At 48.5% G+C, this 17,790-nt stretch overlaps 1 protein-coding gene across 6 annotated transcripts in view; it reads left to right on the forward strand.

Annotated features, from left to right (window-relative positions):
* Positions 1 to 17,790, forward strand: part of EPS15L1 (epidermal growth factor receptor pathway substrate 15 like 1) — a 52,628-nt gene that overhangs the window by 1,730 nt on the left and 33,108 nt on the right. For 4 of the 6 annotated variants that reach the window (XM_061600614.1, XM_061600613.1, XM_061600617.1 and 1 more), the window contains exons 2-10: positions 5,363 to 5,404; positions 5,695 to 5,784; positions 6,045 to 6,092; positions 6,677 to 6,772; positions 7,019 to 7,078; positions 8,977 to 9,102; positions 14,841 to 14,900; positions 15,364 to 15,600; positions 16,545 to 16,702. In XM_061600614.1, the coding sequence (XP_061456598.1) occupies positions 5,363 to 5,404; positions 5,695 to 5,784; positions 6,045 to 6,092; positions 6,677 to 6,772; positions 7,019 to 7,078; positions 8,977 to 9,102; positions 14,841 to 14,900; positions 15,364 to 15,600; positions 16,545 to 16,702 (917 nt within the window). Of the gene's footprint in view, positions 1 to 5,362; positions 5,405 to 5,694; positions 5,785 to 6,044; positions 6,093 to 6,676; positions 6,773 to 7,018; positions 7,079 to 8,976; positions 9,103 to 14,840; positions 14,901 to 15,338; positions 15,601 to 16,544; positions 16,703 to 17,790 lie in introns of those variants that run through there. The other 2 variants (XM_061600615.1, XM_061600616.1) reach the window with 2 other exon arrangements.

Consider the following 17,790-nt stretch of genomic DNA (forward strand, 5'->3'; position numbering starts at 1 on the left):
TGTGCCACTGAGCCACCATGAATTAGTAGCCCAGCAGACCAGGAAAGGGCCGCCTGCCTCCCAGCTGACTGTGGCCTCCCTGTTAAGGCTGCTCAGGTGATCCTCCTTCAGCAGAAGCCATGCCAGCCTGGGACAGTCGCTCTTGGAGCGCGTGCAAGAATCCACTTTGACAGCTGATGCTGCCAGGAGAACTGCCCGTCTGGGCTTCAGTCCAAGCTTTCTGGAGCAGAGGGTGTGTTTGGGTAGAGGACAGGATGCAGCAGAGGTGTTTCAAGGTGAACGTGGCACAAGTGTCGGGAAGGAGAAACATTTGCCCCCGTATCTCACGAGGCAAGTCCAGGGGCCTCTGTGTACGCAAAGAGTAGACTGGGAAGGGCCATGTTGCCCAGGGGTGGAGCATGTGCCTTACATGCAGAAGGCCCCAGGCTCAGTCCCCAGCGGCATCTCCTGGCGGGACTGGGAATACCCCTCTGCCTTGATAGCTGCTGCTGCTGCCAGTCAGTGTGGACAGTACTGAGCTAGGTGGACCACGGGGCTGACTCAGTTTAAACAGCAGCTTCCCGTGTTCCTACTTGGGTGCGTGCATGTGCAGGTAACTAATGTTGCAGAGAGAGAGAGCGTCTCTCTGCTGTGGGTCTCGCCTGCCTGCGGTTTGCACAGGAGTCATCGGATGCCGGATGTTCCGAGTGCTGTTTCCCAGGCCTCTTTTTGGATGCGGACCCAAAAGCCCTCCGAACCCTGAATGCCTCTTCTGCCCGGGCTGATTTGTATTCCTGCAAAGTTAATGGCTGCTGTCGAGCAGAGAGAAAACGTCTCCATGTTGCCTTGGCTTACAGGAGAGGCCGGAACCGTGCTGAGCCCAGATGTCGAGCACAGGCAGTCACTTATAAACTGCTCTTTCAGAAGGGATGTTTGGAAGCGAGAGGAGCAGGGTGGGGAAACGGCTCTCTGTGTGTGAGAGTCTCACTCCCGCTTGTAAATTCTGAGCACCGAGCGAAAGAGGGGTGTCATCTCCCCCCCCGGTCCTTTTGCTGTTGCTTCCTCAGATATGAAGCCTGGTTCCTCCTCTTCTCCCTCCACCCTTCATTTTAGAGGTATATTTTTCCTCCGGCTTCTGTGGGAGAATTCTGTGGCTCTCTGAGTAGATGAAGGAATGGGTTCTGCTCAGGGTTCTGCTTCTTGTGGGGTCAGGAAGTGGTTTCTGTCCGGGTCATATTGGCTAGTAACCCTTGGAGGGGGAGAGAGAGTGTGTGCGTGCGCGTGTGTAGATTGGGGAGGATGCCTCAGGCCAGGGGGCTGAGTGGGTCCTATCGGGCCATTCCGTCAGGCCCTCAGAATCGCCCAAGGCCACAAACCCTCGCCAGCCTTGCTCTGCACCCTCCTTGAGTGTTTTTGCCTGGACTGAAGTCTGGTCAGTCCTCCACTTAAGAGGCAGCATGCAGGCAAGGGCAGGAGAGGAGAGTGTGATTCCGATTGCGCTCAGGTCCTGTTTGGTGGGGCTTCCCACAGGCACTTCACGGTGTGAAGAAAGTCCTTCCTTTTGTCTGTCTTGAATCTTCCAATGTTCAGCTTCATTCATTTGAAAGAAAGAGACACACTTCTCTCTCTCCACCTTCTCTACACCTTGCATCATTGTTTTATACACCTCTCGTACCCTCCACCCCCCTTAGTCACCTTACTCGATTAGCAGGAGATTCAGGACAGAAGCAGGAGGATTTCTTTGCACAATACATAATTAAATTATGAAATCGGTGATGGGAGGAGAGATCAACCAGCTAGTCATGGTGGCTAAATGGAACCGCCAGCTTCAGAAACAGGCTATCACTAAATACCAGATTCTGGGGGCACACAATCTAGGGAAAGGCGGTTGCCATCGCCTCCTGCTTGTGGGTCTGACTGGCTCCTATTGCAGAAAGGATGACAGCTTAATCCCCGTACTCTGCACAAGCTGATGTTCTCCCAATGGTGATGGATGGCCAACTGCTGTCATCATGAGGTTTTTATGATGTTTTATAGATTTTTCATAGAATAGAATCATAGAATAGTAGAGTTGGAAGGGGCCTATAAGGCCATCAAGTCCAACCCCCTGCTCAATGCAGGAATCTAAATCAAAGCATTCCCGATAGATGTCTGTCCAGCTGCCTCTTGAAGGCCTCCAGTGTCGGGGTAAGTGGTTCCATTGTCATATGGCTCTAACAGGAAGTTTTTCCTGATGTCCAGTCGAAATCTGGCTTCCTGCAACTTGAGCCCATTATTCTGTATCCTGCACTCTGGGATGATCGAGAAGAGATCCCAGCCCTCCTCTATGTGACAGCCTTTCATGTACTGTTTTCATGTAGTGTTTTGTGCTTTGTTTGCCACTCTGGGCTGCTTCTGGGATATAAATTTAATCAATCATCATAATTGTCCCTGACCACTAGCCATGCTGGGACTGCTGGTAGTCCCCATCCCCAAGTCTGTGGCTTCTCAGAGACAATTCGGCTGTGTTTCCTCTGCAATTTTGTGAAAAGAGTAGAGAAGCCCAGTGCAAGGTGATGAGGCTGGTGTTGGGCTGCAGCTCACCCCTATTGCCATCCCTAACTACTGGCTGTGCTGATGGGGGTCCAGCGGCATCTGGAAGGCCACCAGCCAGCACAGCCAGTGGTTAGAGGTGGCAATACGGGTGAGCTGTAGTCCAGTGACATCTGGAAGTCACCCGTCTAGGAAGGGCGGTTGCAGATGGTTCCTGCCCTTTCATGTGCCAGGCAATTGCACAGGATGTCGTTGTGCAATTCATTCGCTGCTGGGGGAAGAGTCAGTGGTAACAGACTCTGTGCTTGCAAAACTTATGCATGAAACTTGCGCCTTCGTGTTGAGGCTAACTGGAACCCAGCCCAATTAGGGAGCGGCTGGGATTTGTGGACTCTCCCCCACCCGTTCCCATTGCACCCCCATTTTGGGCTTCAGGTGCTGCCTCCAAGGTTGTTGGTTCCGTTTCTTCTGAATGTTGGCTTTTCACCACTCCAGTGGATGGAGCGTGACAGTTTCAAAGCTCTTTTCAGCCGAGCCACAAACTTGTTGAAGCCTCTACTCAGATGATGTCAGTGAAGCTCTCTATATAAACCCCAAATAGGATAAAACCCTCTCCTGTCCGGCCTGAGGGGGTGCAGTTCTCAAAAGTGCCAACCATTAGGGTTCTATGCAACACAATTAAATTAATAAATCTAAGTTAGTCATATCCGTTTGCTTCAGTGGATTGCATCCAACTCGGGGTAGACCTGTTGCAATTAATGGACCTTAGTTAGCTATGTCCATTCCTTTCCATTTCCATTTCATCCAGTCTCCTCTGAGTATGGCTAAGATTAGATACAACCATTAATGTTCATTGTTGTAGTTCAACACCTTTCTTTAGAAAAAATCTGGAGATCATTATTATTATTATTATTATTATTATTATTATTATTTACTTCTTACTTGCCCAAATAGCTTCTAGGCAGTTATAGAAATAAAAAAGTCAACTACTGACATATTTAAAAAATTGTTTTCAAACTGTTCAAGATATTAAGAGACATATACCTATCAAACAGAATGAAACTGTAGTCATCATTCAAGACTATGTCAAGCAAAATAATACAAATGGTTCGGCCACACTTTTATTTTCCAGAGGAGATTTTTCTGTAGTCCCTGAAATCTTATGCCATAATATATTTGTTTGTTGTAAGGTGCTCCAAGATTTTGTATTTTATTTTTTTTAAAAAAATGTGTTACACAGAACTTGACACTTCTTTAAACTTCAAGCAAATCTAGCAAAGTGGAAGTGGTAGCTAATTGTTCACGCAAATCCTTGTCTTGCATTTGCAAAGTTATGAATGCACTTTACTTTTAGGAAGCTAAAAGGGTCCTGTGCCTTTTATGTTGTATCTGACTTAAGTTCTACCCTGAGTAGACCCTTTGAAATGAATGGCCCTAAATTAGTCATGACCTGTAATGGGTCTACCTTGAGTATGACTTAATACTTGCTTTGTTTCTCAAACCCTGACACTTTCATTTTTTTACATGCTGAAAGTTGAATGTTCCCTTTTTGGGCATATTTTACTTTCTGCTTTTTTTGTTTTGTTTTTAACTGTTCCTTTTTGAAGCTACTGCCCTCTTTGTCCTTGGAAGTTTGAAGCATTGTACGGTGTTTGGAGCTGAGCTGTTTGGCCCCAAAATCCTTAGGAATGCAGGTGGCTTTAGGAGATGTTGCAGACATGACTCTAAAGATCTGAAGGGATCGGTTATCCCGAAGAACATAAGAGGAGTCTACTGGATCAGGCCAAAGGGGGGGGGGTCTCATCCAGCATCCAACCAGATGCCCCAATGGGAAGCCTGCAGGCAGGACCGGAGTGCCACAGCAACTCTCCCCTCCAGCGGTTCCCAGCAAGTGGTACCCAGCGTTATCACTGGCTGTCCTTCCTTTGTGAATCCCATTGGCAGCCTTTTGTTAATGGCCAGTCTGAACTCCAGCAGGCATGCCAGGCTGGGTGGGTGGGACTGGTGGTGGAACCCTTGAGTTGTCCTTGAGGCTGAGAAACAAGCGTGTTCAGTCTGTTGGCCGTTGGTTCCGAGGGCATCAGCCGAAAGGCAAGCCGTGGCGTGCTGAGGGTGGTGGGAGGGAGAGAGACACACCTGAGGCTGGGAGAGCCAATGTTCTTCCTCTGAGGACCTGGAAGGCTTCTGAAGCTCCAGTCTGTGGGCCAAAAGCTGCACCCCCCAGCCTCCTTGCCAGCCCTGCTCTGCACCTCCCTTGGGTGTTTCTGCCTGGCTGGAACGTGTTTGTGGACTGTGATGATGCCTCTCGCTTACCTGGACGGAGATGGAGGGATGGGCAGGCGGGTGGGATGGAGAAGCCGCTGGCTGTGGCAGGGCTAGATGTGCAAAGGTGAGAGGTGCATCTCTTGCTTGATCCATGTTTGTCCCTGGACCCCCACCACCACTATTTGACCCCCCCACGGGTTGACCAGAAAGGGTCTGTGGCCCTCGAGGTGCAAAAGGTCCAGCTGGGCAGGATTGTCTGATGTGCTGCCTAACCTCGCCCCAGCCTTGTCCCAACCTGGAGGCTGATGGGAGCTGTAGTCCAAAGCATCTGAAGGGGCACCAGATTAGGGAAGGCCACTCAACCATCTTGGCCAGGCCTCCTTTGTCTTCTCTCCCCCCCCAAAAAAAAGCCCCACACACCTTTCCCTGTTCTCAGGCTATGCCTTCAGAAAAATGTCAAGGGAGGATCCTTGCGGGGGGGGGGGGCTCAATTGGCATTATACCCAGATGCACGGAGGAGCTGGGGGGGCGTGGTCTGAGCCTGGCTATATGTGAGAACATGTTCCCCCCTTTCTCTCCTGTTTAGCTGTCGGCCGGAACTCCCCTGTACGAGGTGTACTACAAGCAGGCAAGTGCTGCACGTCTCTTCTCTGTGGCCCCTTGAACCCCCTGACATTTTCCTTCCCCCGGGAGGCAGGCCAGGGTAGAAAGGGACAGCTGTAGCCTTGTGCCTCAATTAGGCCCCATCAGAAAGTCTCTGGAGGGAAGGGCCTTGCAGGGCAAGTTAGCTGAGCCTCCCAAGTCTGTGGGTTGTGGCAGACTTGAGACGGAATTGGGAGAGAGGCTGTTTACCCCCTTTCCTCCCCCCCTTTTTATTTTTTGGTGGCCTACCTCAGGGGTTGGTGTTGGGTTTTACAGGTGGATCCAGCCTGCACAGGGCGAGTCGGGGCCAGCGATGCTGCCCTCTTCCTCAAAAAATCGGGTCTCGCAGACATTATTCTTGGAAAAGTAAGTCGAGCAGCATCTCTGGAAGGGGCTGAGTATAACCTGTGGAATCGCTAAAAACAGGAGCTGGTATAGGAGGCGTTGCTTCTGCAGTGAAGCAGCTCAGATAATCGGGTGAATATCTAGGAACTGTATATTATTGGATACATACAGGAAATGGATGCAACCCTATAGCAAGTTAATGGAACTGAAGCACAGCAGGAAACACAATTTAAAACTCAATAGCACCATATCAGCATGCGATTTTGTGTGTGTGTTTTTAGATATGGGATTTAGCTGATCCGGAGGGCAAAGGTTTCCTAGACAAACAGGTACGTGAACATACCCCGCCAAGGAGAAGTTATTTATATATTTATTTTATTGCACTTGTATACCGCCCCATAGCTGAAGCTCTCTGGGTGGTTTACAGCAATCAAAAACATTAAAACAAATATATGTTTGTTAAATGCTGCCTTCCAACACCCTCCCCAAATACAAAACCTGGAGCCTCAGTTGTGGCTTAGAGCCAAGGCTCAGCTGATGTCTTATCCCCGTTGAAAGAGAGAATGGAAGAAGCAGCCTTAGATTGAGTCAGGCCATTAGTCCGTCTAGCTCAGTATTGGCCACACTGATTGGCAGCAGCTCTCCAGGGACATGATAGTGGGGATTGAACCTGGGGTCTGCTGCGTGCACAGCAGATGCTCCGCACCTGAGCTACAGCCCCTGTAAAGGACAACTGGGCTCCGGTCCCCAGTTGCATAGAGACAAGAGAGCCATGGTGTGTCTTGCGGGAGAACCAGGCAGTCTATTGAATAGTGTCCCTTTTCCTGAGGACAATGGCAGTCACTTGGGTTTGTGAACAGAAAGCTCTTCTCTCTCTCTCTCTCTCTCTCTCTCTCTCTCTCTGCCTGCTCAGGGCTTCTTCATCGCGCTGAAGCTCGTAGCCTGTGCGCAGAGCAGCCATGACGTTGCCCTCGCCAACCTGAGTCTGACTCTGCCTCCCCCCAAATTCGTAAGTGTGATTTACGTTTGCTTTCTCTCTGAGTCTCCTTTCAATCGGAGCGGAAGCCCGATGGTCCCTTCTCCTTGTGAGAGGGACCGGCTGTAACCGTTTTTTCTGCCTTCAGAAAATCCCTTTTCCTAATTTTTATGGCGATAAAAGTGGTTTGCTTCATTGGCTGAATATTTTTGTGTCTCTGTCAAAGACTTGGGTGGCCGTCTGGCGGGCTCTGAGGTGTGTTTTCTCCTGTCATTTCAGCACGACAGCACAAGCCCCTTGATGGTCTCTTCGTCCTCGGAGGCTCACTGGGCCGTCAGGGTGAGTTTCCAAGAGGATCGCACCACCTGCCTTGCCAGAGGGCTCCCTTTCCCTTTGATCCAGCTCATTTGAATGAATGAATGAATTTATTTCGGTCACAGGCCAGCCAAACCAGCTCATTTTATTTATTTTAAAAAGTATTTCTGAATCACTTGATATTTAAAAACCTCCCAGCAGTACGCAAAAATACAAATATAAAAGAGGTGTCCTAAAAACAGGAATCTAGTCATAACAGGCCGAGGGGAAAAAAATAAAAATGTAGGGTCATTAGTTCTGCTCAAAGTAGACCTACTGAAACAGATGGACTTGACTCATTTAGGCCCATTAATTTCAGTGGGTCTTCTCTGAGTAGGACTCAGTTGGATGCAACCCATCGTCTTTACATTTATCTCCGCTGCACCTCAGTCATCCTGTTGTGGTTGTTTTCGCTAACAGTCCGAATAATTATGGCCCATAAATCACACAACGGGAGGTTGGACTTATTAATTTATGTGGAGGAAGGAACACAGGAAACTGTCTTATCCAGAGTCAGACTGTTGGTCCACCTTGCTCAGTACTGTCTACACCATGTGTGGGGAACCTTTGGCCCTCTGGATGTGGCGAACTACAACTCCCATCAGCCCCAACAAACATGGCCAATGGGAGTTGTAGTTCAGCAACGTCTGGAGGGCGGCAGAGGTCCCCACCCTTGGTCTACAGACTGACCGGCAGCTGAGGCTCTCCAGGGTCTCAGACTTGGGAGTCTCTCCAACCCTACCTGGAGCTGTTCCTGGGGACTGGACCAGGGCCTTCTGCATGCAAGGCAGGTGCTGTACCAGTGAGCTACGATGGCCCTTCCCAATTTGTCCAATTTGCATAGGAACCAGTTCAAAGAACAGATCTGGAGGGGTCCCTGCCCTCAAGGGGGTTGCAGTCCTTACATCTTGGACAGTGAAACAACAAATGGAGCAGGGAACTCTGCAGTTATTTCAGGGGCGCATGCTTTGGCCAAGCTGGAGTAGGTCATTGGGATGAGGCTTCCTGGAAAAGGAGGAGTTTTGTGGAGCCAATTCAAGGACTAGGGGGCAAGAAGGGGGAAATGGGTGGCGCCATTTCGGGGAGCCGGAGACCTTTCCACAACAGGGTGGGGGAGCTGGCTAGGCTAAGGCCGCGGGAAGGGATGTCTGCAGATACAAGGGAGAGGAGCCCCAGCCCTCCTGTGGGGCATGTGGCTGGCATGATCTGATCCAGCAGCCAGGCTCTTATGCTGGTCTTGTGCAAGGCTGAGAGAGTCAAGACAGGCAAGAGGAGGCACTACTCCACACAGCGGATAGCTAAACTGTGGAGTTTGCTCCCTCTAGAGGTAGTGATGGCCACCAGCTTGCGTGGCTTAGATTAGACAAATTCAAAGGGGCTATCAGTGGTGACTAGTCATTGTGGCTGTGTTCTCCCCGCATGGTCGGAGGCAGTAAACGCCTCTGAGTCCAAGCCGGGAGAATGCTCAGGTCCTGCTGGTGGGCTTCTGTTTGGGGCCTCTGTCTGGCTACTGTGAGGACAGGAGGCTGAATTAGACGGTGGAAAGGGAAGAGGCAGAGAAACGGAAATGCTTCTTCCTCTGAGTGGCTTCTGCCCTTGGAGTTTTCTGGCCCTGAAGCCGTCATTCCGGGGCAGTTTTGTGCAGCAAGTTCCCCTCGGAAATGAGGGAAGATACTCATTTATGTGGTTTCCAGAACAGATGTTTGCCCGATAGTAAGTTTGAATGTGAGAGGAATAACATTCTCATCAAGATGGCCCCGTGTCCTGGGCGCCCTGGAGAAGCGCCCTTCTCAGTTACCGTCTCCTGAGGAGCCCAGCTCTTCACGATGAAGGAGGCCCTGCTCTTTGACTGGCTGACTTCAGGGCTGTTTCTTGCCAACCAGGTGGAGGAGAAAGCCAAATTTGATGGTATTTTCGAAAGCCTCTTGCCCGTTAACGGTTTGCTGTCGGGGGACAAAGTGAAGCCCGTATTGATGAACTCTAAGTTACCTCTTGATATCCTGGGAAAGGTAAGCCGAGGTCTCCCTCTCTTTCTCACTCTCTCATTCTCTCTGGTTTTTAGTGTAAAACAAGAACAATGAGTAATATTTATTATATTCCTATCCCACTTTTCCTCCAAGGAGGAAAAAGAGGCATACCCAATTCTCTCCCTTCCCCCTTTTATCCTCCCAGCAACCCTGCAAGGTAGGTTAGGTTGCGAGAGACAGTGACTGCCCCTAGGGTCCATCCGGGGGCCTCTATGGCTGCGTGGGAGTTTCTGAGCTCAGGGGTTCCGGGTCTTAGTCCGGCCCTCTTGACGACTACGCCAAGCACCCTGGAATGTGCTGGTCATCCTTCTGGGGTGGGGCGGGGCAGGGTAAACGCTTCTACACTGATCTCAAGTAAAGAGGCCACCAGCAATGTGGACTCCTTAAGTCAGGTAAAGAACGGGGCCCAATGGACCCTCCAGGCCATTTTCCAAACCCCATGCCCGCCTGCCCCCCCTTCTGACATCAGCTGTGGGGCAGTAAGAGACACTGCAGAAAGCAGAACTGAACCATCAGCTGCTGCATGGGGGTTTCAATCTTGCTTGGTCATTTTCTGCACCTGTTAATCACCTGACATCGTTATTGTGTCAGGCGATTGACAGGTGGGCGGTTCTTCCCACCTGTCAAAATTGGCCTGCAGTGGGTGGGGGTGAGGGGAGATGAAGATTTGGTCCCGTCCCCCCAGCCACAAAGGTTCCCCTCCCCTGTGTCAAATCTCGATTCCTAGGCTGTTAGTCTTGCTTTTGAAGAGTAAGGGAAGTCGAGGAACGGCAGCTGCAAGGGAGAGCTCTAGTGGAGATCTTGTTGGCACGTTTCCTGCCTTGGCTTCTTATTGTTGCTGTTTGCGTTCTGCTGTTAATGCTTAAGAAGAATAAAATAGTCCAGTCAGTGAGAGGGTGTGCATATTTAGGTGTGTGTAATAGATTTATATTTAATTCATAGGCTAGCATGGCTTGTTATGTTTATTTATTTATTTATTAAATTTATATACCACCCCATAGCCGAAGCGGTTCACAACAAACAAAACCAGTAACATACAAGTAAAACCACATATCATCAATTAAAATAAATTAATTATACAAAAGTTAGGACAAAATTAAACACATGTTGAATGCATATTAAATAGTAAAATGCAGGAGTGTTAAAATGCTAAATGCTAAAAGCTAAAATGCTAAAATGCTAAAAAGCCTGGGAGAAGAAGAAGGTTTTTACCTGACGCCGGAAAGATAGTAATGTTGGCGCCAGGCGTATCTCATTAGGAAGAGTATTCCATAATTCGGGAGCCACCACTGAGAAGGCCCTTTTTCTTGTCATCATCTTCCGAGCTTCTCTCTGAGAAGGCACCCAGAGGAGCCTTCGATGTTGAGCGTAGTGTACGGGTAGGTTCATATCGGGAGAGGCGTTGCATCAGGTATTGTGGTCCCATGCCGTGCAAGGCTTTATAGGTTAAAACCAGCACCTTGAATCGAGCCCGGAAACATATAGGCAACCAGTGCAAGCGGGCCAGAATCGGTGTTATATGTTCGGACCGTTTGGTCCCAGTAATCAGTCTGGCCGCCGCATTTTGCACGAGCTGCAGTTTCCGAGCCGTTTTCAAGGGCAGCCCCACGTAGAGTGCATTGCAGTAATCTAATTTAGTGGTTACTAGAGCATGGACAACTGAAGCAAGGTTCTCCCTGTCCAGATAGTGGCGTAGCTGGACCACCAGCCGAAGTTGGTAGAAAGCACTCCGTGCCACCGAGACTACATGAGCCTCCAATGACAGGGATGGTTCTAAAAGAACTCCCAAACTACGAACTTGCTCCTTCAGGGGGAGTGCAACCCCATCCAGGACAGGTGGAACATCCACCATCTGGTCAGGGGAACCACCTACTAACAGCATCTCAGTCTTGTCTGGATTGAGCTTCAATTTGTTCGCTCTCATCCAGTCCATTATTGCCGCCAGGCATCGGTCCAGCACCTTGACAGCCTCACCTGATGAAGATGAAAAGGAAAAGTAGAGCTGCGTGTCATCAGCATACTGGTGACAACGCACTCCAAAATTCCTAATGACGGCACTCAGCGGCTTCATGTAGATGTTAAAGAGCATGGGGGACAGAACTGACCCCTGCGGAACTCCATATTGGAGAACCCAGGGTGCCGAGCAATGCTCCCCAAGCACTACCTTCTGGAGACGGCCCGCCAAGTAGGAGCAGAACCACTGCCAAGCAGTACCTCCGACTCCCAAATCCGCAAGTCTCTCCAGAAGAATACCATGGTCGATGGTATCAAAAGCCGCTGAGAGATCAAGGAGAATCAACAGAGTTACACTCCCCCTGTCTTTCTCCCGACAAAGGTCATCATACAGGGCGACCAAGGCCGTCTCCATGCCAAAACTGGGCCTGAAACCCGATTGAAATGGATCCAGATAATCGGTCTCATCCAAGAGTGTCTGGAGCTGGTCCGCAACCACTCTTTCTTTTTTTTTTTTTTCAATAATTTTTATTCAGATTTTCATAAAACATACAAGACAAAATCATAAAACATTCAAAGACAAAAAACAAAATCAAAAATAGTTAAACAAAAAGAAAAAAAGAAAAAAAAAAACAAAAATAAAAAATAAAGAGTAAAATATTGACTTCCCATTTGTCAAAGATCAAATCAGTTATAAGTCTATAATATATAACAATCCTGTCTCTTAAGTCATATTATAAAATCACTTTCCTCCAGTAGTTATCTTACTTAATCATCAAATCTCATAAACATTACTTTATTCTTTCCACAAAAAGTCAAAGAGAGGTTTCAATTCTTTAAGAAATATATCTATCAATTTTTTTTTTTCCAGATAAGCATATCGATTAATCCATCTCATTACTAATTATGATAATCTTATTGTCATAACCATAGTCAAAATAAACATTTCAATTAATCCATCACATCAGAATCTGTTAGGTTCAAAATTTCAGTAGCCATTGTTCTATTATCTCTATTAGTTCCATTTTCCATCTTCCATCTTCAGTAGTCTTGTTAAGTCCATTAATTTCAATATCCAATCTTCCATTATCAGTATTCCATAATAATCTTGCTGTCAAAGCCATAGTCATATAGTAAGAGTCTGATGGGGATTACCTCTATCCCAAATATTTTCTTGCCATCCATTCTGAATAGGTTGCTGAAATACTGCTGTAAAATCATATCTCTGTTCTTTTTTTCAAAATACACTGGGTCATCTCTTAAAAGTTTTTCCATTGTCACATGGCTGCAGTTAATTCCATAGATTTTCTCTATATTGGGCTCCATCACATCATTCCAGTCCAGAAGATTATCCATGCCATTGATAACTTTATCTCTAGAATCTTCATTCATTTCTTCAGAGATAACATTGAGTTCCAAACAATAGATTTTATTTCTAAAGTCCATAGACTCCAAATCTTGTTCCTGTTCCACGTTGGTTCCAATCTCCGGGATCTCCTCTCTCACAGGGACCCCTATTCCAGTCTCCAGGGTCACCTCTCTCACAGGGACCCCTGTTCCAATCTCCGGGGTCTCCTCTCTCACAGGGACCCCTTCCAGGGTCACCTCTCTCACAGGGACCCTTATATCTTTAATCTCCTGCTTCATTTTACTCAATTCAATTTTCATTATCTCAATCTCATCCATTATTTTCTGAAACATAGTTATTTCCAGATTTTCAGCCACTTTCTTAATTGCCATTTTAAAAGAAAAATATAGGAAAACCACTTCTTATTTCAGCAACAATTGGGTTAATACTCCAAACTTGGTGACATCACAGTATAAACAGAGCAGACAGCCTTATCTCTCCAATAGTTAAGTAAACAAAATGCAGTTCCCAGGATCGAAACAATTAATGGCAATCGTCAAGAAACAGATTCGTCAAAATAAAATAGACCAAAAAGAGAGTAGTCTCAAAACAGTATAATATTTTTCAAAATAAAAATCTGGAATAGAAATCCCTCTTCTGTGTATATCTTTAGAATGCAAATCCAGGACAGCTTTTTGCAACAAAAACAGAGATAAGCTATTAATTAGTGCGTAGCAGAGAGAAGTTATGGCTCCCCAGTGAGATGTCAAAAACTGATCAATCTGGCAAATCTCTTTTAAACAGCAACAATTTAAGTCAAGTAAAAGAAAAATATAGAAAGAAGGGTGCTTGCCTGTTAGTGCGTTCTCTCTTAGAAGATAAGATGAACGTTCGCTTTAACAGATAGAGCTTGCTGTTGAAAATCCGTCCCACCTTCGTCGGCTGGACCTCGTCCCATAAATTAATGAGATCTGGTCGTCCCAACAAAAATAGGCTTTGAGGTTAATCTCTTCGTTTCTCCCTACCCGGGAGAAGTTTAATCAGTCAAAAAAAAAAGAAAAAACTGACTGATATATCTGAATAAGCTTCTTTTGAGGCAGGAGCCCGTCTCAAAAGCAGGCACAGGCTAAGTCACCCTTCCCGGAAGTCGTCCGCAACCACTCTTTCTAGGACCTTGCCCAGGAATGGGACATTTGCTACCGGTCTATAATTATTAAGATTTTCTGGGTCCAGGGAGGATTTTTTCAAAAGTGGTCTCACTACCGCCGCCTTAAGGCAGGCAGGGATCTCTCCCTCACGCAGTGAGGCATTAATTACTTCCCTGGCCCAGCTGGCTGTTCCATCTCTGCTAGCTTTTATTAGCCAAGAAGGGCAAGGGTCCAGCACAGAAGTGGTTGCACGCATGTTTCCAATCACCTTGTCAACGTCCTCAAGCTGCACCAGTTGAAACTCATCCAAAAAGTCATGACCAGGCTGTGCTCCAGATACCTCATTTGATTCAACTGCTATAACACTGGAGTCCAAGTCCTGACGGATGCGAGAGATTTTTTCCTGAAAGTGCCTAGCAAATTCATTACAGCGTGCAACGGATGGTTCTACCGTGTCCCTAGGGCCAGAGTGTATTAGCCCTCTGTTCATATCCGTAAACTAGGGGCCTCCATCCCTGCGCACTTTGTGCACCAACCCCAAAACCTAACTCCAAGAATGGGCTCCCCAGGTTCCCCCCACCCCATGCCAAACCCCCCAGGGCCTCCAGGCGCTGGCATGCGGCGGCCCACATTGGCATGGTCACACTCCTCGGTGCTGTCCTAGCCTTGCCCCTCGCCTCGCCTGCCCCTCTGCAGCTTGCGCAGCCCAACCCCTCTCCCACCATGTGATTACAGCATAACAGGTGCCTAAGGAAGGTATTACATGTACTGAAGTATGTAAATAACTGAGTAGTGTCATACTTGGAGTAGACCCATTGAAATCAACGGACATAACTGATTAAGGTCATTGGTTTCAATGGGTTGACTTGTGCAACTGCAAATGATCTGCGCCGTCTGTTGGCTGCACCATTGTGTGAACCTTGAACTTCTGCTGTGATTTATAAAAATTATGCTCCCCTGTTGAGCTCGCTCAGCTCTGTAATGGGACCGTGAAAACAAATATTCTTTAATGTATATCCCCTAAATGTATTTGTTTTGTTATGTTATTTGTAATTTAACAAAATCTAATAAAATAAAATGAAATAAAATCTACAAGAAAAAATAAAATAGAAAATGGATCGACTCCAGCTCAGCCTTAGTCAGATGCAAATTTGTACTGACTTTGCTTGAGTGTAAACCCAGGAGTTGACCAAGGTTGCCTGCAATAAAATGTGTGAATTTTTTTAAAAACACGCTTCAACTGTGCCCTGATACTCTTCCTTTCTCTGAAGGTCTGGGATCTCAGCGATATTGACAAAGACGGGCACCTTGACAGAGACGAGTTTGCTGTGGTAAGTTTCCAGATGTTGCTGAAGGAATTGATTGCCACGTGCTTTCAACCTGTAGTGGTGGTGGGGATCTGCCCCCAGTTCATTGCCCTCATGCGAGGGGCTCATCTGACTTTACACCTCTGCCCCGTATGTCCTGTCCCTCCTGTCGGAGGCAGTAAATGCCTCTGAATACCAATTCCTGGAGAGAGTTGCTGCTGTTGCGCTCAGGTCCTGCCTGAGGGCCTTTTCCCATTGGGGCACTTTGCTGGTCACAGTGAGAACAGGCTGCTGGCCTAGATGGCCCCCTTTGGCTTGAGCCAACACTGTTGGGCTCTTCTTCCAAGTGCCTTGGCTGGCACCTCCTCCTCCACTCGCCCTCCCTCTGTCCCTAGACCTGCCCTGCCCTCTCTTGCCCTTGGCACAGCCTCTCTGCCCCGCCCCCTTGTTGCCCTCTGCAGACGTCTTTTCCCTCTGGGCCTTTCAGGCGATGCACCTTGTCTACCGCGCCCTTGAGAAGGAGCCCGTCCCCTCCGTGTTGCCTCCGCCCCTCATCCCACCTTCCAAGCGGAAGAAGGTGCCTGTTTTGCCCGGTGCTGTGCCCGTCCTCCCAGCCAGCCCTCCCCCCAAGGACAGCCTGCGCTCCACCCCCTCGCATGGCAGCGTCACTAGCCTCAACAGCACGGGGAGCTTGTCGCCCAAACACAGCCTCAAGCAAACACAGGTAGGGGTGTGGGAGAGGGAGAGGTAAAGAGAAACTTTGCCCCGCCCTTAAAGTGAGGTGTGTGGCCATGACAGCTCGCCACTTGTGGCACTTGAAAATGTAAACTTTGGTGATGAAATAGCTGAAATAGGTGAAGCAAGACAAGTCATGCTGGATCAGACGCTGGAGGTCCATCTGCCGTTGGGTGCGGAACGTTTTTCTACCTGAGGGCCGCATTCCCTTGTGTACAACCTTCCAAGGGCCACATGACAGTGGTGGGCGGGGCCAGGGGCAAAGGTGGGCGGGGTTCTGCGCACGTCCCCCTCTGTCCTGCGCACAGGCCAGGCTCAAGGACAGGTTGTCAGCCAGGCAAAAGCACTGGAGGAGTTTGCAAAGCAGGGCTAGTTGGGGGCGTGGCCTGGGCAGAGTCCTGAGGGCCAGGCGGAGGGATTTGGAGGGCCGCACGGTCCCTGCGCCTGAGGTTCCCCTCTCTAGAATTAAAACATGGAAAATATGAATCAAAGCATTTTAAAATACTGGGTTGCAGCCCGTGTTAGTCCTACGCAGAGTAGACCCATTAATTTCAATGGGTGTACTTTGAGTAGAATGTAATTGGTTACAACACATGAAAAATAAATTTCTTCACTTTCCTGCCTGGATTGGCCCATAAGGAACCTCCAGGGCTCTGCTGCCGCCGGTGCCTCCTGCGTCATGTGGTGGTTTTATTCCCAGATAATTGCAGTCAAAAGAATTGAAATTCAGAAATAATACGGTGAATGTTAAACTCACCTCTGTGAACTCTTGAGGAATGCTGGTGACGTTTAAAGCATGAAGGAGTCTTTGGTTCCAGTGGGTAGTGGAGGGAATTTGTCAAGGGGCCTCTGGGGTACCTGTGGGCCCCACAGCGGCGCAGAGCAGCCCGTGCCTGGGAGGTTACCAACTCTGGAGGGTCTGGCTCGTTTCAGCCGTCCGCAAACTGGGTGGTGCCACTGACAGACAAGGCTCGCTACGATGAGATTTTCTTGAAGACGGACTTAGACCTGGACGGCTTTGTGAGTGGATTGGAGGTGAAGGACATATTTATACATTCAGGGCTGTCCCAGAGCATCCTGGCGCACATCTGGTAAGGATCCGTCCACTCTCCCTCCCTCTCTCACCCCTGTGTCTTCAGGGGATGCTCGACTTCATAGTCTTTTTGGGGGGGGCTAGGAAGCTTCCCAATGCAGTGTCCCACTCTCCTGGAGCCAAGGTTGTGACACGGATACTTCTCCACACACACACACACCTCCACCTCTGTGGGCTAACATTGACAGGTGGGTGGGATAACCCACCTGCCAATCAGCGGGCATTGTAATGATGGACATCTCTCAAAGTCTCTCCCTCCGTGTTCCCCAAATGCCCAGGAACCAGCTGGCTGGCAAAGTGCTTTGCACAGAGACTCCCAAATGCTGCACAGTTGGCAGAGCTGGCCAAGCTCTTTTTGGCCCAACCTTTACCTGGCCCACACCTGATATCGTATATATGACATCACCCACACACATACGTGTATATATATAAAACTGTAGGCCAAAGGGTGGGTGGATGAAGGCCGCAGGCCAGAAGGTTCCTCCCACCCCACAGTCTAATGCAGAAGTTGGATCAGAGCTCCTGATAGGTCTCAGAAGTACACTGGAGTACACTGGCAAGGGTTTCCTTCTGACGAATGATTGCCTTAATGCTGGTGACACCAAGATGACTTCTCCCCCCCAAAAAACAGCCAGATTGGGGTAATGGTTATAGAGTGTTGGCCTGGGGCTCAAATCTCCAACTCAGCCACGAGCTCAGTGGGTGACCTTGAGGGCAGAGCTTGGAAAAGTTACTTTTTTGAACTACAACTCCCATCAGCCCCAGCCAGCATGGCTACTGGATTGGGCTGATGGGAGTTGTAGTTCAAAAAAGTAACTTTTCCAAGCTCTGCTTGAGGGCCAGTGACTGACCCTTGGCCTAACCTACCTCACAGGGTTGTTGTGAGGATAACATGGGGAGGAAGAGAGCCAAGAGCTCCTTGGAGAAAAGGCGGGATATAAATGTAGTAAATAAATATGTCGGGTGCCTGAAAGGCTCCCCAGGAGTTCCATTCAGTTCTGCTTCTGAACGTGGAATTCCCAAGGGCAGAATGTGCTCTTTGGTGGTGTCTCTGGTGAGTACCGCTTGGGGTTCCAGGTTTTTTAA

The sequence above is a fragment of the Rhineura floridana genome, chromosome 18 (genome assembly GCF_030035675.1).
Source record: "Rhineura floridana isolate rRhiFlo1 chromosome 18, rRhiFlo1.hap2, whole genome shotgun sequence".
NCBI lineage: Eukaryota > Metazoa > Chordata > Lepidosauria > Squamata > Rhineuridae > Rhineura > Rhineura floridana.